Raw genomic sequence first — 24,087 nt, 5'->3', positions numbered from 1 at the left:
ACACAGTGAGGAATCCATAAAGACCTAGCTTTCACTGTATCAGAAAAGTTCAATTGTTGTCTTGGATTTGCACTTGTTTGGTTCCACAAGGAACCATTATTGTGTTAATCGGGGTGAACTGTTAAGGCACTTTTAAAAGAAAATCTTCTCAAAGTGCTCGATGACAAAGCTTGCAGACAATTCTTTACTTCCAGCATTTGATGTAGTGGTATTTTGTTTTAAAATCGGTCCATTTCTTGGTCAAAACCCAAGGCTTTTTACAGTAATTTCTTATGCTTTTGTGGTTTTTTTTCTCATAGAATTTCTTTTGCTTCTTCCTTTTGAAACAGAACAGAGCAGGTTCAATATTGTTGAACACCCAGTGTCATACTCTGGCATGATGCAGACAAATTCCAATTGCTTTCCACTTGAAGGTTTTCTGAAATGGCATTAGCTAGCTGACAGTAAAATTATAAATACTGGTGTTGTCACACTACTCTGTAATCATGAATTAGAATTTTTATTCACAAAGAACTCTTCAGGAATTTTTTTTATTGAAGATTCAGAAATGTGGCAGGTTTTTAAAGATTTTCTTAAGTGATACCTTTGAGTATTGACTTTAGTTTTTTGGGGGGAGGGGGATTACAGTTCTTAAATTACTTTTCTATAAAAAGGATTAGCGATCATTATCTTTTTGGATAATGATGATGAGCGCACAAATATTTTAGGGCTTCTTGCAGGAAAATAGCTGAAATAGATGATAGAGAAACATCATTCTGTATTTGGTTTGGGGAGAGAGCATTTCTCGGCTCTTATTATGCCAGACAAACAGTAGTATTTATTTCATATTTCTACAACATTTTAAGTAACTGCTCTTTTTTGATTATCAGAATGTTCAGAGTTACTTCTTGGCTCCTGTCAATGTTTTCTCTCCTGCAGCTCTAACTTCAACTTCCCTGGCAAACCTGTGCATAACCCTGGCATCAGGTTTGACCTCCAGCTGTCCTTTCTACTCCACCCCTTACCAGGATTGCTTTCCTCCACCTTTGTCACATTGCCTGCCTCTGACCATACCTCACACCCAACTCAGCCGTGCTTTTATCACCTCTTTGCCAATCTCCCCATCTCTACTATCCACAAAATCCAATTGATTAAAACTCTGCCGCCCACTTATTCACCTGCATTAAACTCGATACCCCCATCATGCCAATGCTTGCCAGGCTCCACTACCTCCCTAACACAATGGATCAACTTCAAGATACTCATACTTGTCTACAAATGCCTTCATGTCCTGTCACCTCCCTAGTTCTCCAACTTGCTTATTCTCCACTCCTTCATCCGCCACTCCAGCTTTCTGCATGTCCCTTGTCCCCTCCGCTTCACTATTGGCAGCCATGCTTTCACCCCAAAACTTTGAAACACTCTCCCTCGTTGCCTCCACCTTACCTGCTCCTTCCCTGTTTCCAAATCGCTCCTGAATCCTCTTTGATTGTGCCTACGGTCACTTTCCCCCCCTAGGCTTGGCATCAGGCTCCATCATTATTAAGTGCTCAAAGACGTTACCCTGCAAGAAGGCCGCTACATAAATGCAAGTTGTTGTTTTAATTCAGGGCTTGAGCTTATAGTGTATGCTGATACACCAGTGCAGTACTGGATAATCACTGTACTGTGGAAGGGATCGTATTTTGGATGAGGGCTCTGCTTGTTCAGGTAGATGTTAAAAATCCTATGCCATTATTCAAAAATAAATGAGATTTTCAACCATTGTACTTACCAGAAACTCATTCACCTTGTGGCTGTTACAAAATGGCTGTCACGCTTGCCATCAAAAAAAGGTCACTACACTTGACGGTAATAGTTTGTGAAGCCCATTGTTGCAACTTTTTTTTCTTTTTCTTTCTCTCATTTTCTCACTCTTTCCTTCCTTTTTTTTATTAGGAACGTTGCAACAACATAACCATTTAAGACCCATTTTCAGTTTTTAAAAAATCCACTCAAAATTTTTTACTAATTATCCTTAACATACTTGCGATTTACAGTATATATTAAAAATGTTTGTTATTCAATGCCTTTAAGTCAAAAGTCATCTTTGGGAAAGAAAACTAATTTCTCCTACAAATCTCCCAGGGTAAAGTCAAGGCCTTCTAGTGTAAATTGCAGCATACATTGGGTCGACAGCTGTCACAGTGAAAGACATGTAGAATAACAGTGGTCAGGAGTTAATTACAGATGTGAGCATGACTCTGGGTTTTGAGCCAGTACTTGCATGATTAGTGAACAATAAAGGGAAAACTAATGGGGGCATCTGCAATGTTTTTCAGGAGTACAGAAAATGTTTTTGTTTAACCCATCATCCAAAAGCATACCACTAAAAACGTTTGCTTAGATTTGTTTACAACTAGGGGTGTACGAAGGAATAGTTTATTTCCTCTGCCCTTAGCTCTCATTATCCTTTGGTGACCCTAATGTTCACAGACCTGCACAATAGATATAGGGTACTTTCCGTTGTGGGTATTATAGTGCAGCACCAACACTGGGCATTGTTGACAAGATGTGTTCTCTGTCTCAACAAGGTGTCAAGTGGAAGTTGGTTGGGCAGTGAAAATAATAGAGGCAAGTGAGAAGGAAAATTACATTTTTATTACGTTTTATCATGTTGAAACATCTCAAAGTGCTTCATAACTAATTATCATCTAATGCGGCAGACATTTTATAATAATAATAACAATGCTAATTATTTGGTTAATTTTGTGGTTAAGATTAGAATGAGACCAGCAAAAGACCAGGTTTTGAAAAACTCCGCCAAAATATTTGATCTTCAATTGTGTTCACCTGATACATATTTTTGATGACAAATGTTCTGCTACTCAGCATATGTCTGAAAGGAAACAGTCTTTCTAGACACAGAAAAGAAAATTCAGCGTTTTCTTCCAATAATGATGCATTGTATTATATGAAGGATTAATACCTAATCAGATATTGCTTTCAAGTAGAACTTTCAGAATTTTAAATTTCCTCTAATTGAGTAGATTATCATTCACAACGTGGCGAGTCCCAGTTATTAAGAAATTGAGAACCGATATAATAATTGGCTACTACCCTGTTGCTAAGACCGCAAATAAGCAATTCCCTGCTGGGTGTCGCAACACCTCCTCATTTCAGAATCCAAGTGATCTTTCTAGTTGCCATCACAATGGACTGAATATCGTTTTGATACTTACTAATTTTATTTTGACTGTTCCCTTTTTCATTGCGGTCTCAGTACTTTATTTATAGTCATCCAACATTTGGCAAAATTCCATTCCTGTAAGTCCGATATTAAGCTGTTATCCCTATTGATTACAGATGTACACGGGCACTGTAGCAGTCTGTGCAGCTCCAGTCTTGTTTAAAGGATCTTTGTGCTGTTCTTCCTGCTGTCCCAATTCATCACAGATCTCCTGCAACTGAGGGTGAACAAACATAAACACTCTATGTGTCAATATGACCAGCACTGCACAATAAGATGGGTAAAGCACGCATTTCATAGAGTCCTATGAAACCTTTATATCTGAGCACTTATCCGGCTTGAATGATGTGTATTAAAGCTCCTGAGTTTTTAAAAGGACCAAAGTTTGACAAGGCTGAAACACCAGTATTGTAACTGAATCATTTATTTTGTATTCTGAATAAAAGTGGTATTGGGTAAATGCCATCAAAACTAGTTAAGGCCAAAAAAACTTTTCTTTAGCCCCTTTATAAAAACCTAGGTATTAATGTGTCAGCAATACTAGTGAATAAAATAGACAGGTGGGTCACAAAGCCCTTATCTTTCTGAACATTTATTCAGTTTAGTTTGATTGACAAATTATTAGAGTGAGTTGAGTAAGATTTAAATTGTTAGTCTAAACCACAGCCATAGGTGGTCATTTCTTGTGTCATCATAAGGATGAAATCTTCTTCAAACATGTTCAGAATATCTACCGGGAAGTCTTTGGAAAAGAACTTTTATTTGCAATTTTCTTCTCTCCTTGAGACAAATTTAGCACCCTTATCTGCTTTGGTTCATGGATGTGTAGTCCTCTTGCAAAGCTGTTGAGGCATTTAGTGTCGTATCTGCCAGAATTTCAGTGATGAGCAGTGAATTGCTTTCAAAGTGGGCATTATGCCAGTTGAGCAGCACAATAGAAAACCAATCTCGCACCATTCTACTCTTGATGTCATTATTGTAGCATTTTAGATAACTGCTGGTACAAAAAGATGTGCTGAATTGCTACCAGTTAGTAAAGTTAAATCCAGAGTAGCAGTAAAATTACTCTGAAAGCCGTTTGTCAGAGGTCAGCACATCAAGGAATGATGGCCTTTTTTTATTAGCATGACTAACCACTACTCAGTACAGTTCTTCACCTGCACTTTATTTATCATCTTTATTCCTCTGTTGGAAAAATGTGTCGAATAGAAAAGTTGAAAAGCTATAAAAGTTCAGAAAATAGCCAGAGTGTCTTGTAAATGGTTCCTTGCTGCCAGCTAGTTATCTAGATGACCTCCTGTAAAACTGTTTGAAGTTCCAGTCAATTGCATTTCAGGAAATGATGCAGGTCTTCTCATGATGAATTTGCAAGATCATCAATCTAACTGATATATGACATTTATTGGTCATTATCAATTGTTCTACTTTGTTAATTTACTTATTTTTGGAGGAGGGAAACATTTTCGGGAATGGTCAATATGTATATCAAAATATAAGCTTGGTAGGTGGAATACTTACTGCAAATGCTGCAACTCACTGGTACCCTGGCTGGATTGACCCATCTAGTTCTGCAATGCAGATAGTGAGGTTTGCAAGTCTTGCAACAGAGCATTCTGCTTCTCTGGATGGAAGGAAGGTAGGAAAGATGGATAGGAAAAAAAAGTTATAGCTTCTTTTTTCAGGGCTATAAAGGCCTAATAAAAGAGCACTACTGCTATTGTCTGGGGATCTTTGTAAAATCGACCTATAAACACTATTTTTGGTTTATAAAATAAAAGCAATGGACATATACATATAACTATAATTGGAAAAAGTAAGAAATCTGAAGGTGCTTTCTTAGAATTCAAGGTGCAGTATTGTAGTATTGATTTGTTTAAAATTGTGTTGACCTTTAGGGCTCAGGATTCAATCTATCCTGAAGCGATGGAATGAAAATCTTTTCTTTCTCTCTTCCAGATCTAATTATCCAAGATAAAATTATTTGGGGCCAATTTCCAACTTAACAAAAATGGATTCCAACCAGAGAGAAGGAGCAGGATAACAACTTAGAGAAGGTTTTTTTAAAAAAAAATAATGGTTGATTGGTAATTTCTGCGATTTCCATAAAAAATTCCTTAAGAAGGATCTGAGATGTGCAAATAGCAACTCCTTCTGGCTCTACTGGGATGTGATCTACTCCCATTAATGGAGCATCTGCAAGTTAGCAGGAAATCCAATGGGATTTCTAAATAAGGCATTCCTTAATGAAGAAATACAGCAAATTAGACCCCTTTGTTTCTTAAAAGTTCTGATTACAAAAGTTTTCACAGAATGTCGTTGCTTCCCTTTGTTCCTAAGGGTTCTTTAAAATTTCATGATACGTAATCGGTTAAACTGTAAAAGTTTACCATGTTCTTTCTCTGACTGTCATGTTGGCTTCATTCAAATCTAAATTGTTTTCTACACCATTTCATTCTTGGATGCTTTTGCTATCTATTGGGAGGATTTCAGAAGAACATCCAAGATGCAAAAGACAGATTTAGGTGTCCTTGCAGAATTGCTCAAACCTCCCTATGTTTGTACTCGACTGCTAAGATAGCCTCATCCAGCCAGTAATCCTCAACAAGATAAAACCAGAGACTTTAAATGAGTTGGATCGAAATAAGAGCTTGTGTTCCAGGAAACCCTGCAGTTTGTTTTGGATGACTCCCACCAATTTTCAACCTTGTACAGTTAAGTTTGAGTTGAGATTTGTAGAATATTGCGGTGCAGTGCTGGATGTGTGTGTGCATTGTTGGAGATGGTGTCCTTCAGATGAAATATTAAACTGAGGTCCTGACTGCATGTTGAATTGGACGTTAAAGATGCCAAGGCACAACTCAAAAGCAGAGTATCTTTCTTTTTTCTGGCCGTCAATCCCCCAAACAAAATTAGTGACTCACTCTATGGCTGTTTGTGGGACACCGCTGTACACAAATTAGCTGCCTTGTTCGCCTACAAAAAAAGTCACTACTCTTCGAAGTACAATCCTGTGAAGCGCTTTGAGGCATCTTGGCGATGTTATAACAACAACAAGATTCCATTTATAGAGCGCCTTTCACGTCGGGAGGACGTCCCAAAGCGCTGGACAGTTGGGTCAGGACTCGAGCAGGGGGGAAATGGTCAGGGTGAGGGGAGGGAAGGGAGGGGACTACAGTATATCAAATGCAAGGATTATTATAAATACAGGCTGAAATTGGGTATGCTGTACTTCAGTTTTCTGCTCTTTAGACAAACTATATTCCAGTGGAGTGTGTTCAGTTCCTGGTAGCTATGTTTCAGGTACAAGGCTCTGGATTGTTGACAATTGAACCCACTTGCTTTTATGCTTTTATTGGATATGTTTAACTTGAACTCACAGTCTAGGCTGACACTCCAGTGCATTATTGGGGGAGTGCTACATTGACAGGAGTGACAAGGGCACTGCTGATAACAGCACAGCCAGCCTGGCTCATCGGTAGTACTTGGAAGGGCAGACCAGTCAGGGACTCCTCCTACTCAGCTCCTGTTAACCCTGCAAGCCAAAGCCCTAACAGGCAGAGTGGTCCTAGCTGGTCAAGCAACGGGAAAGCTTGCCAGACAGTGCTATTGATGGCAGACTATGCGATTTTAGCTGGTTAGACTCTAGCAGTACCCCAACACACACTCTTGGTTCCTGCCAAGCTACACCTAATGCTTTCTGTCCCTCCAGCAAGAGTAGTGCATTCCATTCCAACAAGTTATCTCTAGAATTTCCATATATAGTTGGGATGCATGGAATTATCAGTTTGGTTTGGATTCTATTAAGTATGTTGATGGGTTTCCTCAAGCGTCAGATACGCAGGCAACCAAAAAAAATGATTTGTTGAACCAATGTCCTGTCTGCTCATTGAAGATCCCATCATATCATTCAAAAGTCTTGAAAATGTTTACAATGCAGAAAAAATTCAATGCCGAAAAATCAGAGAGAACTTGAAGTAAATAGCAATTAAAGCACTATCTTTAATATTCATCAATTGATAAACGAAGAGTCCACTTGGGTATATAGAGTGAATTTTTCTTGGCTTCACCTTGAGTGGACCTTAAGTTGAAAACTGTATTGGTCTTGATGTGTTCGGCTTTTCATTCAAATTAAAATATAATGGTTTTATGAAAGAGTATAATACATCAGAGGTAAATACTGCTTTAGTGTGTTGCTTAAGGGAAATTCAAATGATTTATATGAGCTGAGTATTGTGCATCTCAGCGAATGGAGCACTGTATTCTACTCCTGCTACTATTTTACATTCCAGAAGCTCTGGACTCCAGGAGAACTGATTCCTTTCACTGCATTGTGCCATGTAGATGCATTTTTTTATTCAAAAGTAAGCTAGGGATTGCATTTCCCATTACTATCCCTCATCAAGTCAAATTGTGAAGTTCTGTAGCTCAGTGGTTAGAGCACTCGCCTCGCAAGCGAGAGACCTGGGTTCAATTCACGGCAGGGCGAAATGTTGGGCAAGTTTCCTTACTCCACACGCCCCTGTTTACCTAGCAATAAGTAGGAATCTGGTTATTAGTCGATTGGCAGATCGCTTTTTGCAGTGTAATAATTCCTTTTTAAAAAAAATTGGTCACTCAATCCACGACTGTTTGTGGGACACTGCTGTGTGCAATTGGCTGCCGCGTTTCACCCATAAAATATAGTCAATTTGCTTTACAGAATAATCTGTGAAGCGCTTTGAGACGTCTTGAAGACATGATAGGGCGCTATATCAAATGCAAGGATTATTATTATCTGAACCAAATTACGCATAGGTCCATCATATATTTTCTTGTAAATATTTCACTGTGTGTAGGTAAACGATCCATTGGTTTTGATTTGACTGTTATTATAGTGTTGCGATTGATTTCCCATTTTAGTGTGATATAGGTTTGTTTGTAATAGAAACGTATTGATTGTTCATCTTGAAATGAAACTGCCACTAGGCATTGCAAGCTCATAGGCTCAGTAGTCCTTTTGTAATTCATTGATTAGATGTTGGTAAAGTAACATTAAAAATAATCAATCCCCCAATCTCAAGCAAAAATTCAGATCTAGATACTTTCTTTCATTATTGAGCAAATTCAGATGGTTCTAGATCGTCTGCTCCATTACCATTGATTTGATCATCAATTTGGGGGGAGAGGTGTTTTACCTCCACCAAAATGCAGATTAGCATTGTTTTGTAGCAATGAACCAATTCCAGTCTCTGGTTGAAGGTAGGTTTCGGAGAGCAGAGAGTTAGCATTACGTAACTCCTATAGGCATTGTATATAAAAAAACAATAATAATTTGGTCACTCAATCCACGATTGTTTGTGGGACACTGCTATGTGCAATTGGTTGCCACATTTCACCCACAAATATACAGTCAATTCACTTTACAGTATATTCTGTGAAGCGCTTTGAGACGTCTCAAAGACGTGGAAAGCGCTATATATAATGCAAGGATAATTATTATTATATACAGGCATTTACAGAAAAANTTATTATATAGGCAGATATTATTTTCTTTGCTAACCTTTTGGTTCAAGCGGTTCATTGTTTAGTGGCATTTTTGTTAAATGACTCATCAACCATATGTATTATAAAATTTACAGTCTGCGCTCTTTTTCGCTTGGCATACATTTTGTAGTTTTGTTGCATTTTTGGTAAAACTAAAAATTGTTCTTTTATGTGCATCTTCATAATGCTCAATTTACAGACTGGCTGCTCTCCCACCTCTTCACTGCTTCGAGTATTCCAATTCTCCTCCCTTCCTGCTCTTAGAGTGCACATAACTGTTTGAAATCCACTGGTACAATTGTCAAATCAATTATTCATTCTCTGCAATTATGTTAGCACAAAGAACATTTTGCTGGACTGAATGATGATTAAATTAACAGCTATTCCAGCTGCTTGATAACATCTAATAGAATATTCATAAGCCCAAAATGGAATGAATTATCTCCATTAACTTCATCATGCTCACTTAATTACATGCTTGTTATTGTATTTACACCTTGTTAGATACCACTGAAGCTGATACAGTGACTGGCCAGGAGTCGGAAGCGTCTGTCATAGGGCAGTGAGAGCGGTTTGTGGGAAATGCTATTTATTTTAAATGCTCCACCTGCTGGGAGCTGGGGTTAGTCAGTGGAGCTAAGATGAATTGGGAGACAGGGTGTAAAAGAAATAATGTGCCTCTGACAGGCTTGGTGGCTTTTAAGTTGCTCTCATTCAGCCACTTCACAAAAAAGATTTTTTTTTTATTCCATCTTACAGTGATGACATGATTGCTTTTGGTAATCATTTACCATTCTGGTTTTATTTTTTTGAAGTAAATTGTCTGAAGTAATAGATTCTCAGAATTATGCCTTGCTTTTTTCTTAGAATTCATTTTGTGAGCATGTCAGCCAGTATTTAACCTCAGCCGGTTTCTCTGTTTTCCCTCATAACTTTATCTACAAAAAACACCTATTTTAATATTGGTTGTATGTTTTAAAAAATTAAATGAGTTCTTTTGTGAAAGTGGTTCTTGATGCTATTGAAAAGAACATAAGAATTTGCTAAGAAGATTGTCCATCTAGTTCGCCTTCCAGCATCCTGACAGTCACTTGACATGTCATGTCCCAAACTATACACCATATCCCAAGATATTATTTTCTAGCAGAAATCTATCTAATTTGTTCTTGAAACAAACAACATTTTCTGCTTCCACTGTGTCTCCCTAGGAGCCTGTTCCATAAGTGATACTCGCTCACCAGTGTTTCTACAGATTTGTTCTGAATCTATCCCCCTTCATTCACGGGCCGTGTCCTCTGTTTCTACTGTTCAGTACAAGATAAAACAGCACAAGATAATGATTACAGTTCAAGGCACTCATCCATATAGTTATGTCCAAAAATAAGCAAAAGTAGTTTTGTTGTATTCTTGTGTTCTGTTGAAATGGTAGATATTGATTTTCTACAGTGGTTCATAAACAAACTGAAGTGCACTATAGTATATTTCACTAAACCATTTCACGAGCGAATTGAGTCTGTATGGAAGACTGATGAGTTTTTAAAATGGGGGGAATAAATAGCAGACAGTTGGGGGCTTGCCTCCTAACTAGACGGGCTGCCTGTGGTTTGTTTCTCTGCAGGAATACTGGATGGATTCATGCAAAGACAATGAGTTAGGTTGGAGGAGAGAGAGATAGGCATGACCTGTCTTGCTTACTTAATTTCCACTTCCTATCAACCAATTCATGTTCCAACCATCCCAACCTCCCCCTTAGCGTACAAGAAAGTGGGAAAGAAAACAGTTGTACAACAGTCTCTCTCCTACATCACGACTTATAATGCAACACTTCTTTGAGGCTATTTCACCAATGGGGCAACTAGTTAATTAAAATATCATTATAAAATAATTTGTGACCGTAAACACATTCTATTTACTCCCAAAGTAATATCTTAAAGAGGTGTTCATTGTAGCCAATCCCTTCACCCGTTCACAATGTTGAGGGTGTCCAAAGAAAAAATGCTGCTGATAATAATAATTCTTGCATTTGATATAGTGCCTTATCACGTCTTTGAGACGTCTCAAAGCGCTTCACAGAATACAACAAGAAGATTACATTTGTATAGCGCCTTTCACGTTGGGAGGACGTCCCAAGGCACTGGACATGGTACAGCATTTCAGACCCGAGCTGGGGTTGGGGGGGGGAGAGGGGAGGTGGCCGATGGCATGGTCGAAGAGGAGAGTCTTGAAGTGGGACTTGAAGGAGGCTAAGGAGGGGGCGAGGCGGAGTGACTGGGGGATGGACTTCCAGAGGTTGGGGGCAGAGTGGCTGAAGGCTCTCCTGTCACTGGTAGGGTGGGTGGGTCGGGGGACGTGGAGCAGGCTAGAGCCGGCTGAGCGGAGGGAGCCGGTGGGTTGGTAGGGGATTAGGAGGTCGCAGAGGTAGGGTGGGGCGAGACCATGGAGGGCTTTGTAGGTGAGGACCAGGCTCTTGAACTGATCTTCTGAAGGATAGAGAGCCAATGGAGTCGGGTGAGAATGGGGGAGATGGGGTCACGGAGCTTGGTGCAGGAGAGGGGACATGGGCTGCAGAGTTCTGGATTATCTGCAGCCTGTGGAGGGAGGAGTTGGGAAGGCCGACAAGCAGGAATATACTGTAAAGTGCATTTACTGTATTTTGTGGGTGAAATACGGCATCCACTTGTGCATAGCAGTGTCCCACAAACAGTTGTGGATTGAATGACCAAATTATAGGTTCCGGGTGAAAATATTCTTTGGGGGCTGAGTAAAACTCATTTAAAGGGTCAGTCCCCTTTACACAGGCGAACCTTTAGCTTAACTGACAAGTCCATCAGCTAGTCAGAGGTGACTAGAAGTGGGTGGGTATCGCCAACGAGTTGGGAGAGGGGCAAGAGGGTGCCTAGGGTCGGGGCTGCTCAAGATGGCTGTGGTCAGAGGGCTGCGATCTTCCTGAGGGCACAGGGCTTTCTCCTCTCATCTCCCCTTAACGAGGTGAGCTGAAGATAAATGGGGTAGGGCTGAGCCCCCTATAGCCATAGCCCTATGGTTCCTATGATCAAGTTGATCAACTACAATCATACGAGCTATTGCAGTGAAGGTTTCGCAACTCTAGTTTTCTTTAGCAAGAACACTTTGAATAAGATTTGAATAAGATTAAACACAGCACCAATAAAGGAATCCGTCTCAGTTCTAACCTGTATTTCATTGCTGATGAGAAACGGGTTGTTTGCAATCTTTCCTGTTGCTGTAAGGTACATGTGGTGAATGTAACCAAGATAAAAATTCACATACTGGGAGAATAGCAAACAAAAACCTTCTTTCATTCCTGAAATTCTCTGGGTATTCGAATGCTTGCAATTGCTTTACAAACATTGAGCCATCAAACAGCAAATGTAACATGGCACAGTCATTTAAGGTGATTTCTAATAGCTTTATTGCAAACTAAGTGTTGGTGCTGTATAGTTTGTACAACAAAAGTGGTTAGCACTTTCTAAAATGTTAACATTTTTGAGTTGATAAAGGTTATTCCAAAGGATTCAGAAAGATCGGTCCTGCTTTTTATTGATAGCCTTATGAAACAAAGAACCTTTCTCTTCTTATTCTTTGTGCAGATTGGCTGCCACATTCACCTACAAAATCAGAAGACTTTACAGTAAATCCTATGAAGCGCTTTGAGACGTTTTGATGACATGATAAGGTGCTATATCAAATGCAAGTTATTATTGTTTCATAGAAAAGGGAATCTTCTGGACCTGAGTGTGCGTCATACTCCATTAGAATCCAATTTAAACCCTTATTATGTTGTTGTCATTTTATTTGTTAGCAATCTTCTGAGACTGGAAGGACTACAAATCATGCTCTCTGTTCCTCAGTTTTTACTTGTTATCCCAGCGGTCTGATAGAGAATCAGTGTTTGTATTCAGCACAGAGAATGAATCAGGTTAGTTTCTCTTCGACTAATATCAGCAGGACAGGGATTATGTACAGGAATAAATGTAATTGGCAACTGGGATGTTTCCATTGTTTTAAGAAAATGTGTATTTTGCCTGAAGGAGCTGGCTGAGCTTCTTATTGGAACCTGTAACCTTTAAATAGTTGGATTCGGAATTGGTCTGAAACGTTTTTGGAAAAATAACTCTCAGTGCCAAAAGGTTATGGGATAATTTTCTGACGTTGAATGAGCAGTGGATTGGAGTTTGAAAAGCTCTCTGGACAATCAGGGTTGGATTCTGAACATCCTGGAACATGGAACATGTTTTGCAAGAGTAAACTTGGAACACGTTGGTAAACATGGTTGTCTCCAAGCTGCCTGGCACTCATTCGACTGAGTGGCAGTAGATCTGTGTAGGCTGGGAAACATTAATTGGACTATTTGGAGAAATGAATGGTTTCTCATTCAACTACAAATTAATCGCTTGGAGGACAACTGACAAAATAATATGTGTTTTTTTTTAATCCTTTGACAATTGTGTTTGTAGCGGATTCCGTAGAAAAATTGCGGCCGCACTTTTCTATTGGCCCTGATCATGAGGCTATAATGAAGTCCAGACATTGTCTATTCAGCGCAACTGTCGATATTATCTGGTTACTTGCAATACTCTGCTCTGAGGCAATCGCAGGTCTTAACCCAGGTCTCATGAGCTGGAGTGACATACATGGGTTTCCTGCTGGAGGTACAACTTGCATTGCAGGGAGCTTTTGCCAGCGACAAGAGCTTTTATCAATCTCAGTGGTTATAAGTCTCGATTGAGTGTTGGAACTCGTAGACACAAAATCCTTGACAGATAGGTTGACTGATAAATATTATGCAGGAATGACCTTGAGTCAGAAAGCTACAGAGTTCTGTTACCCCTGCTTTGTCAGTAGAATTGGATTTTAGGCATCTTTTGGAGATTTGGACTGTGCCTAAATTAGAACTGCAGTGCTTCCCCTCAGTGAATGACCCGAGGTCAGAATATCAATGCACTACAGTACCAGTGTATTTGCTACAATACAGTATTGCTATCACCACACTGAGTAGCCTGGAGTTTGGATTACAGCTTACAAGGTTTTCTTCAATAACTTTGCTGCAAAACACTTCTGTCATATCTGTTCGACTGGTGTTGCTTTGTGTTTTGTTTCATAGTGGAAGTGTTTGAGAGCTATTATAACAGCCTCTGTCAGTATTTGGAATTCAGAAGGAAAGAAAAATGTTTCAGCTGCACTCCAATGAAATTATATTGTGTCAGCACGTTGAAAGTGGAGGGGAGAGAAAAGAGAGAAACAAGCGATTCCTGTTGTTAACCAACTTTTGCAACAGTATGAAGACCAAACATCGAAACATATGTTTAAAGAAAGCGAAATCAGTTTTGGCTTTCTTCACAAACACTTTGTAGTGTTTGATAAGGAAGTGCTTCAAGTGCAAAGCTCCATTTACTTTGCTCTGATGCGACAACAGCCGGGGGGAGAGAATTAGAAACAGTCAATTTACACACACAAGTCATCTAGGGAATAATGCTGGAAGGTTACAACCAAGTTTAATTTGGGCCATCATTGTCCCCCGTACAAATTACCTTTTAGATATAGGTTGTAATAAAAGGTGCTGTTCGCCAGAATACTAATCTTCCCAAATGACATTGTGTTGTGCATCCAGTGTGTATGTGTGGAGTGAGCACGGGGATATGTCTGGTGTGAATGAAGATGCGTGTGGTGTGGAAGTAGGTGCGTGTGTTGTTTGTGTGATGCAAATGTGTGATAGTTTTGTGTGTGGTGCAAACGCAGATATGTGTGGTATGAACCCAGGTACTTATGTGGTGGTAACGCATGTGTTGTGTGATATGAACGGTGGTGTGTGTGAATGCAGGTGTGTGAATGCAGGTGTGTGTGGTGTGTGAATGCAGGTGTGTGTGGTGTGTGAATGCAGGTGTCTGTGGTGTGGTGTGAATGCAGGTGTGTGTGGTGTGGTGTGAATGCAGGTGTGTGTATGTGTGTGATGTGAATGCAGGGGTGTGTATGTGTGTGGGGTGAATGCAGGGGTGTGTATGTGTGTGGGGTGAATGCAGGTGTGTGTGTATGTGTGTGGGGTGAATGCAGGTGTGTGTATGTGTGTGGTGTGAATGCAGGTGTGTGTATGTGTGTGGTGTGAATGCAGGGGTGTGTGTATGTGTGTGGTGTGAATGCAGGGGTGTGTGTGTGTGTGGTGTGAATGCAGGGGTGTGTGTATGTGTGTGGTGTGAATGCAGGGGTGTGTGGTGTGAGGGCAGGGGTGTGTGTGTGTGGTGTGAGGGCAGGGGTGTGTGGGTGTGTGTGAGGGCAGGGGTGTGTGTGAGGGCAGGGGTGTGTGTGTGTGGTGTGAGGGCAGGGGTGTGTGTTTGTGGTGTGAGGGCAGGGGTGTTGTGCGCTCAGTGTAAATGGGTGAACAGAGGGAATTACAGAAGCAATGCTTTTCATCATTTGCTAATTACAAAGTTAAGGGCACCTATAATTCTACTTTACACATAGAACATAATACAGTTGCGATGGTACTGGGCTTACTTACACCTGCATTTACACTTGCATGTAATAGACCCCAATATATATAGAATCTTACAGCACAGAAGGAGGCTATTCAGTCCTGCCTGTATCAGCTATGGAGGAACAATTTTCAAAAGTTGAAGTTGTTTTACAAAATATGCACTCATATTTTTTCTGTGTTAATAATATAGGAATTGAGCTGTACTTTGTTTGAAGTCCCTCAGTCTCTAGACCCTCTTTCGAAGCCCATCTTAAGACTTGCCTCTTTGCCCGTGTTTTCAGTCATCTTCCAACAACAACTTGCCTTTCACGTGGGGTGTGTCCCGGAGCCCATTACCCTCTCCACCCCTCCTCTTTCACCCCTCCACCCCTCATCCTTCCCCTCCTCCACCCCTCCATGGTGTGTGAAGCATATTGGGACATCTGTGAAAGGCATAAAATACTGTAAAATGTAAATTGGATTGTGTTATCAGTGAAGTATACATTACAGTTCTGCTTTGAACATTGTAGTGTAGAACTGTCTCTTTCACACCTGCATTTTTAGCACAACCGCCCCAACTCCTGGTTCACAGCTCTATATTCTCACCTAGTCACAATGGATTGCTCTTGTCTGGAGTATTAGAATAAAGGGAAAATTTAATTAATCTAATCTATACTGGTATTTAATTTCACGCAAAGAATTTCCAAGAGCAAACATAATGAAATTAAATGACCAGCAAAATAATACTGGTTATACAGTACTTTATTACCAGTACTAATGGTTTAATGACTGTACAGAATTGGGATGGCTTGTGCAGGCTAGAATCGCAAAGTGAGAAGCATGTTATGATGGAATAGGTTTCTCATTGATTGGTAGCGCTAGCGTGAATTAATGTAGGTTGACTAACTTGGCTTATGACTCTGGCATCACTGGTCTAAGACAGTGACTTACTTACCAGTGTGCTGTGTGACAGTAATGCTTGCTGATGATCAAGTGAAAAATTATAGCTTGCAGGTAAAATAAAACAAAATATTTTTGTATTTTGATTTTATTCAAAGTAAACGTTGACCGTAAGCAAAGACCAATAAAACCATAAGCCACTATCAAGCCAACATGTGTGCACTGCACTCTCTTGGTCTCAACAGCACCACCCACAGTTTAACAGCAGTTTAACTTTGTTCTGTTCTTTTCTGAACCATAGAGTCTGTCGTTATCCAAACATTTATGTAGGACTTATGCTTTGTGTTATGTAAATGATAGATGCCAAACAACCTGTGTTTTTTTATCCTTCCCTTATCTGAACAGTTTTTTTTATTGCAGGAGTTTTGTACATTGCTAATTGAGTATAATTTAATCCTCTTCATCCTCCAGTTTGGAGAAGAAAATTTTCAAACCCCAAGAAACAGCTTGTCTGAGCTTGTTCAGGGGATATTGGCCTGATTCAATTTGAGTTGGGATGATATGATGTAGATCAGTCTAGATAGGTCACTTTCTGCACTCGCGTACTGCAATCAAGATCCCACTGAAATCTTCGGGCCCATGTGTCTTCAAATCCCTCTACAGTCTCGTCTTACTTTTATTGCTAGCTCCCCACTCTCTCTCCCTTCGTTCCATCATCAGTGTACCAAGCCCCTGAATAGAAAACTTTTAAGATTTGGGGTAGCTGCAAGGGGTTGGCTGTTTGAATACCAGTGAAATAATTGTAGCTAATTATTTAATGGCCCTTACTGGCTACAGTGTGGTCTGGAATGCAGTGCAGAAGAAGAGGCAGTATTTTGAAGCTCCAGGACTTTTTCCAAAGGTACACCAGTCACTGTTTGCCACCCCGTCGACAGCTTTCCTTTAAGTAATTGCTTCAGCACAACAGCTGATCCAACTCTGAGTTGGGTTTTGCTGGATTTTCAGTTGGGAGAATTGACTGTTGTACATTCCTAGTTGTCTCCAGAGACACACTGGTAATGTTAAAGCAGTATTAGAAAAACTGCTGTCATCAAAAATAAATCCTATCAAGTAAATTTCTTCAGTTTACTTTAGCAGCAATTAAAGGATTTCTTGCATTTAATTTCCACTTTATAGTTGTGATTTCTTTCCTGCTCGTTCTCTGGGTATTTGTAGCAAACACTGAAGGATTACAGCTTTTGCTTTAGTGACCCGAAAATTGCTATGGAAATCAACCTCATTATGCAACAATTACCGACATTACACTAGAGAGAACTCTTGGGGAATTTGCTTGCTACTCTGGGAATTTTGCAGTTTGTTTGAAATGGATTATTCAAGTGTGACAATTTTGAATCTGGCCTTCGTAGTCACTTCACTTCCGAGCTTTCTTTTAAGTCGCACCAAAAAAAAAGGCGTCTCTGGGGCTATGTGACATGTGCAAATTCCACTGAGACTTGGTAGGACAATATAATCTGAAAGTTTGGTTCTCGATCTCAGTATATGAGACAAAATGTCAATAATCTCTCAGGTTATAATTACTTCGCCAAATCATATTTTTTTAATTCTGCAGATAAATGACGATGAATTTCCTGAGAAGCTAGGATAAAGTAAAGGTAGAAAATAACAAAAATAATCTGTCATCAGTTTATCCAATTTCCAGAATGAGGTTCAAAATGACACAGTTTAAACTTAAAACAGAATTTCATACATTCTCTGTAGATTCTCACTCAAGTTTTCTCCATCTCCCTTTTTCTCTCTCACCCAGACACTTTTCACCCTCACTGATTGCAGACTGCTTTCTTTGTTTGCCATGTTTTCTTGCATAATCCACCTAAACAGTCACTAGACCTGACAGTAATTATATGTGAAGTGAAATCTTTTTCTGCTTTTTGTTCTTTTCTGCCTTGGTCCAGATTTTCAACCTTTAAATAATCACAAGTTGAGTTTCCGTCAGAAGATTATGGGTTCAAGCCTCACATTGGGATTTGAGCGCATAGTCTGCCTGAAGCTGTAGGAGCTCTAGATTATCAGCGATGTTGGCCTATGGAAAAGAAGTTAACTGAGGATCCATCTGTCTGTTCGGGTAGACATTTAAGATCGGATGCTATTTGAAAAGAAGTCTCCCAGTAGACTGGTCAACAATGCTCCAGATTAAATTGGGGATTAAATTATGGGACCTTGTGGTGCAAATGTTTGCCATGTTTTCCTACATAACCTACCTAAACAGTCACTAAACCTGACAGTAATTACGTGTGAAGGGCTTTTCATTGTGGTAAGGCACTATTAAAAGTTTTTCCTTTCTAATGAAGCCAATGTAAACCACACTAAGAAGGCATTACTGGCATGAGAATCTAAACACTAATTTAGGGAAGGACAGTACTTGTGTTCAAATAGCAACAAGACAGCTACAGTGCCTTGCTACTTATGTTTCAGTAATGTATGCTTTATTGGATTAAAATAACCTCGCAAGGAAGAGCAAGGGGTGCTGCTGGTTGTCTTTGTTGCTGGTCTCTCTGTCAGTGGGTAAATAGTCCCTTTACCCTACTAGTCTGGTGGGAAAAGTCAATATCCCATCAATACATCAGGTAAACACATCAGAGAACTCTTGTCATCCTGTTCTCTTTCCTTTGTTGTCTCAAATATTTTCTGCACTGGTGAACAGTACTTTACTTTCAGGCTGTAAAATATAGAATGTTATGCTGTAACCAAGATTTAAATAGCCATCATTAAACTATTTGTTTAGTTAAAACAGAAATATTGATGCACCATTTAATACAATTCATGAATCTTGTGCCAACGCAGTTCAGTTCATGTATAAATTGTTGGGTTAAAAAAATCTTAACAATTTGATTGTTGAATTTTTTGTCTACAATAATACAGTCGCTGTACTTCACAGTAAAAACAATCCTGTGCATCGCTTTGAGATGTCTCGACGATGTAATGAGGCACTATGTCATGCAAGAATTATTATAGATTGTTAGATATAAAGCACACAAGCATGTCTCCTCCAAGCATAGGTTTATCAAATGTAAAAAGTTAGTTTGAATTAGTTGTACCTTATGGGCTTTTGAAAATGATAATATTATATTTGTATGGTTAGGGAATGCTGAATGTACAACCTTTCTGTGCTCTGGTTTACTGTGTGAGTCTTATACATTTACATGTTCAATATTTTCCATATAAAATATCAAATGATGAATCCTGCAATTGAAGTTACACTTCAGTCTATAACTGGGACTTTTAACAGTTAAGCTAAGATTGAACATTAATTTTCCATCCAACTCTGCCATTGTGCTGCGGTTGGAGACCATATCCTACATGACGGCCAGCTAAATGCACATTATTGTTGCTCAGTTGGTAAAACCACTGTCCCGTGTGCACCTGAACCACACCAGGAAGTTCCCAGTTTGATTCCTGCTCTCTTCTGTATTTGCTGTAGTAGCAATTGGCTCCAGTGACCCAGAGTTAGGAAAGGGAAAATAATTCTCCCTAATTCTCCCTCCTCACTATCTCGTGACCCTGCTTGAATGAGTGCATATGTGGATGTCAAGCAAGGACAGGATCAAACTTGGCTATGAAGCCATCCTCCATCGTCAAATAACTTAGCAACACTCATTGTGGAGATACACATGCGAAGCATGACCACTTAGGCAAGATAGCAGATGGTGCCCAGCACCTGTGGAACAATATTCCAACATGAATCAACCTGTCACAACAGGAGTGAGGAGAAAGAAATCTTGAATGTTAAAACCTGGTGGGAACGTTTTTCTTTTTTTTAATCGCCAACAGGTTTGACATGACAAATCACCCTTCGATGGGTCTGCAGCTCTAAGTTCATGTTTGAAACAGTGTATTTTCCAAATTTATTTCAGAAAATAATTGATTTTTTTTCTTTCCCAGACATTGTGAAGAAACATTATGGTCCTCAGTGTCCAGAGTACTTGGAGTATAAGCGTCTCAAGGAAGTCCCTGATAATGCACTGGTTTTAAGCGCCTACTCCGAGGTGAACCTCAGCAAACTGTTCGGGGCACTCAATACATACAAATAAATCAAGAATATCCTTGTGCCCTTCCAAACAGCACCTCCTTTTCCAGTTAAAGCCAGTGGACTAATTTGTGTGTGAGAGTAAAATAACTATGAAACAAACAGTTCTTGGGATTTCAGAAACTGTTTGGGGAGCCCTTCAAGTGTGAGACGTGCAGTCATGAGTTGTCTTGGAAGTTGACCCAGACAACTTGATGTGGGAATTTACAGAAAGATAGATTAGAAAAGAGCTCAACGGTGTCATTCCATGGACTCATTAATGTTTGTGTTGTCATCCTTTATGTACTTTCCTATCAAAACACACCAATTAAAACTATAAAGAGATGAAAGCAGTTGATTAAAAAGGCAGCTGGAGGAAGCAGTGTTGAAATTGGTAATTTTTTTCGGGAAAAAAATCTGCGTCGCCAAAGCTCACAGGATAGGAAATGTGAATGGTTGGGATCATGGTGGAGCACACTCACCAGGCACTGGAACAACAGACCTCATTTACTAACAAACTGAAGTACATTGGATTGAAGAAGTCCCAGACAAATGCAAGCAGTTAAGTTGTTAGCTGACTTTGAATAGAGCACAACCATATCTGTTGAGTCTCCTCCGGTTTTAATGCTCCGTTCAGAGTTACAATACCAGTAGCTTATTGCAGCGAGAAAGACTTTCAGTCTTTTTTAAATGAAAACATGTTGGTTGTAATGTTTTATGTAAGAAAACGTATTTTATGCATACAACGTTAGTAGATTTTGAATAAGATAATTTCTACATTATTGAGGAATGACATGCGTCATTTAAATGATGTTTAGATAACTGATAATTTCAATAAAGTATATTAAAGATTTTCAAGTTATATATGTTGGTCTTTTATGATAGAAAATGCTGTTTTTTTGAATTTAATCCATTCATTTGAAAAATCATAAATAATGTGTTTTTAGTTTGTCTGTTGAATTCTTAAAAGTCAGTGCCTCAGATCTTAAACCCAAAAGTGCTACAAAATAAATGAATTTAAAATTGCTAGTTTTAAGCCTGTCTATATCAGTGTATAAAATGAAGGATGTTTGAAATTAGTCAATGGTAGAATTAAACCATAATGAACATGTTTGAAATCAAAGACTGGAATAGGAGTGGTATTGTAGCCATAGTCATTACATGACTAAATAAAGAATATCCAAAGGTTTTAAGCTTTCTGAGACACGACCCAATGTGAAGGGTGCAATACAAATGCAAGTTGTTGTTTCAGTCGTGCAGATTTAGAAAAATATCACTAAAAAAAATTCACCAGTAACAGTAATGTGGCCTTTGTGTCCATCCAGTCATGTTAGATTATTGTTGACTGGGAAATGCACTGTTATATACATTGCAAGATATTTAAGATTTTGATTCGTGGTACAAGCTTTGAATAAAATTTTGAATTAAAAAAAAATCGACTTAAAAGTTGGGTACTTACTCTTTAGGTAAGTCACTGTGACAACAGATGGAATTCTGAAACCTCATTGTGCTGTTTGAGAGGCAAAGCTTTCTGAACGAGCTCTCAGCATTTAGGCTTTGAGATTGGATATCTTGTCATGTTGACTAAATATTGATTTTACTGCAGACTTTGGAATTATTGAAAGCAACAAGTTTTCCATTAGTAACCTAATCTGAGGTTTATTGCCGATCAATGCCAGATATATTAATCTTGTTCAAAGAATGTGCTTTTTAGTTGTCTGATTGATTTTTCAATATTGGAGCATTTTAATAGCAATAATTCATGCAGAATTTATCTCACTCTTCAATTACCATTTTTCTGCATTCTAAACTTTTTATTTTTCCTGCTGATTTATTGTTTGACGATGTTACAATTTCTCCTCATTTATACCTAATAATAATAATCATACATCATCCCTATGTAAAAGAACATGTCTCCAAATGGGGCAGAAGAAGATGTGGGACCTTCACTGTGCTGGTGGGGGCGGTAGTGGTTCGCATTTTTTTGCCTTTTTAAACTTCTTGTTCACCTCCATTGTCAGCAATAGTTTATTTATCCAAACACACAGAAACAAGCTTATGAAGGATTGCTCACAGGGAAAATGCTCCAAACATTTTTGAATCTCTAATAATAATAATCCTTGCATTTGATATAGCGACTTATCACATTGTTGAGACATCTCAAAGCACTTCAGAGATCAAGAGAGAGAGAGAGTTATTGGGTCTTCTCTGACACACATTGAAAGAAACAACTTGCATGTTTCAATATTGAGCTGCTGAAAGTAACAACCTCATTCCCAGACTGCCATCATTTTATATGGAGCTCAATGGTACATCTGTCCTATTTGGGTATCATTTGCCCAATAAGCCTTACACTACTGAGGTAATATGTGAAGGTCAATTAATAACTGGTTAAAGAGAAGAAGCAGGGAGCAGTCAATAGGGGAGCAAGGTTGACATCGGAAGAGATGTTTAGTGGGATGCCACAGGTGTCCTTACTGGAATCCCTCCTGTTCCTTACATACTCAAACTTGTATTTATATAGCTCGATTCATATGGGATAACACTGAGGGCTGGGGGGCGTGGGAAACTAGAAGAACTGTGAAGGAGAGAAGCTTAGCTGATCCCTAATGTTTTTGGGGGGGGAGGGAGAGAGAGAAAGATGAATAACCAGATAAGGTGGGGCTCTTGAACCTTGAAAAGAAATATCTCAGCGGAGCGATTATAGAAGAATATAAAATAGCAAATGGGATAAAGAAAGTAAAACCAGAACAATGCTTTCTGATAAATCTATTGAGCAGGACAAGAGGGCAAAGTTCAGTGGGGGCTCTGGTAGCATTTATATAGCGCCTCTCTCAGAGGGTAGCGACTCAGAGCGTTCGACAGCCTGATGTCAAGCCAGGGGATGGGGGGGAGGTGACTTAACACGGTCAAAGAAGAAGGTTTTCAGGCAGAAGCGGAGAATTGAAGGAGAGTCTTCCAGATATCCGGGGTGCAGTGGCTGAAAATGCGGCCCTCAGTGGTGGAATGGAGGGCACAAGGGACAGGCAGGAGCCTGGAGCCAGATGATCCACAGCAGACTGACCAAGATATGCTCAGTGATGAGTTGCCTTTTTGATCAATGACAACTTAAGATTCAAGTAATTGAGGGCTACAGTGCTACTGTATCATAGAATACATTCAATGCTCAAAACACTCAGCAGACTATCTCATCACACAGATTGAATCCCGTGGGAATCTTTCCCTGTATTGGAGGCGGTCTGCAGTTTATTATTGAGAATCCTGAAAGCATCAGACATGCCCACATATGCACAGAACCAAACACCTCTGCATCAACTGAACCCATTAGCAATCATGTAAACTTATGAGAATATATCTTGGGTACACATTCTGCACATCTGGGTTTTCATGTCCAAAACTGAAGGAGTTTGCAAATTTACATCATAAGTAGTACACCCCTTTATTGATATATTGACAATCATTATCTACAGATTCAAATGACACCCAACTTGTTACTCCTATGACATGACAATTTCAAAATCTAATATCAAAATGTGCGGATGTCAGGTGAGAACAAGATTGGGCTCAGGTATAATCCCATCCACAATCAATCTAATGTCATACATCTATGAAGTAATAATAATAATCCTTGCAGTTGATATAGAGCCTTATCAAGTCATTGAGACGTCTCAAAGTGCTTCACAGAATATATTGTAAAATGGATTGGCTGTATTTTGTGGGTGAAACGTGGCAGCCAATTGTGCACAGCTTGGCTGGTTACATTTATTTTTGTACTATTTCAAGTCTGAAGACAAACCGTAGAAAGATGCAAATAAAAGGCAACACTTCAATGCATTTTTGTATATTATTCATATGCAAGTTCATAATACATACAATATAATCATTCCTCCTTACATTAAACTTTAAGAGATGTACACATAAAAA

At 39.3% G+C, this 24,087-nt stretch overlaps 1 protein-coding gene across 1 annotated transcript in view; it reads left to right on the top strand.

The window, feature by feature from the left end:
- pola1 (polymerase (DNA directed), alpha 1) overlaps window positions 1-21,011 on the top strand; it is a 189,965-nt gene extending 168,954 nt beyond the window's left edge. Inside the window, exon 38 of the mRNA XM_042334402.1 lies at window positions 20,040-21,011. Within this exon, the coding sequence (XP_042190336.1) occupies window positions 20,040-20,188 (149 nt within the window). The 3' untranslated portion in view covers window positions 20,189-21,011. The remainder of the gene's footprint in view (window positions 1-20,039) is intronic.
- Window positions 21,012-24,087: the final 3,076 nt, after the last annotated feature.

The sequence above is a fragment of the Callorhinchus milii genome, unplaced genomic scaffold, assembly GCF_018977255.1.
Source record: "Callorhinchus milii isolate IMCB2004 unplaced genomic scaffold, IMCB_Cmil_1.0 Scaffold4, whole genome shotgun sequence".
Classification (NCBI taxonomy): Eukaryota; Metazoa; Chordata; class Chondrichthyes; order Chimaeriformes; family Callorhinchidae; genus Callorhinchus; species Callorhinchus milii.
This window is presented reverse-complemented; position numbering and strand designations above follow the sequence as displayed.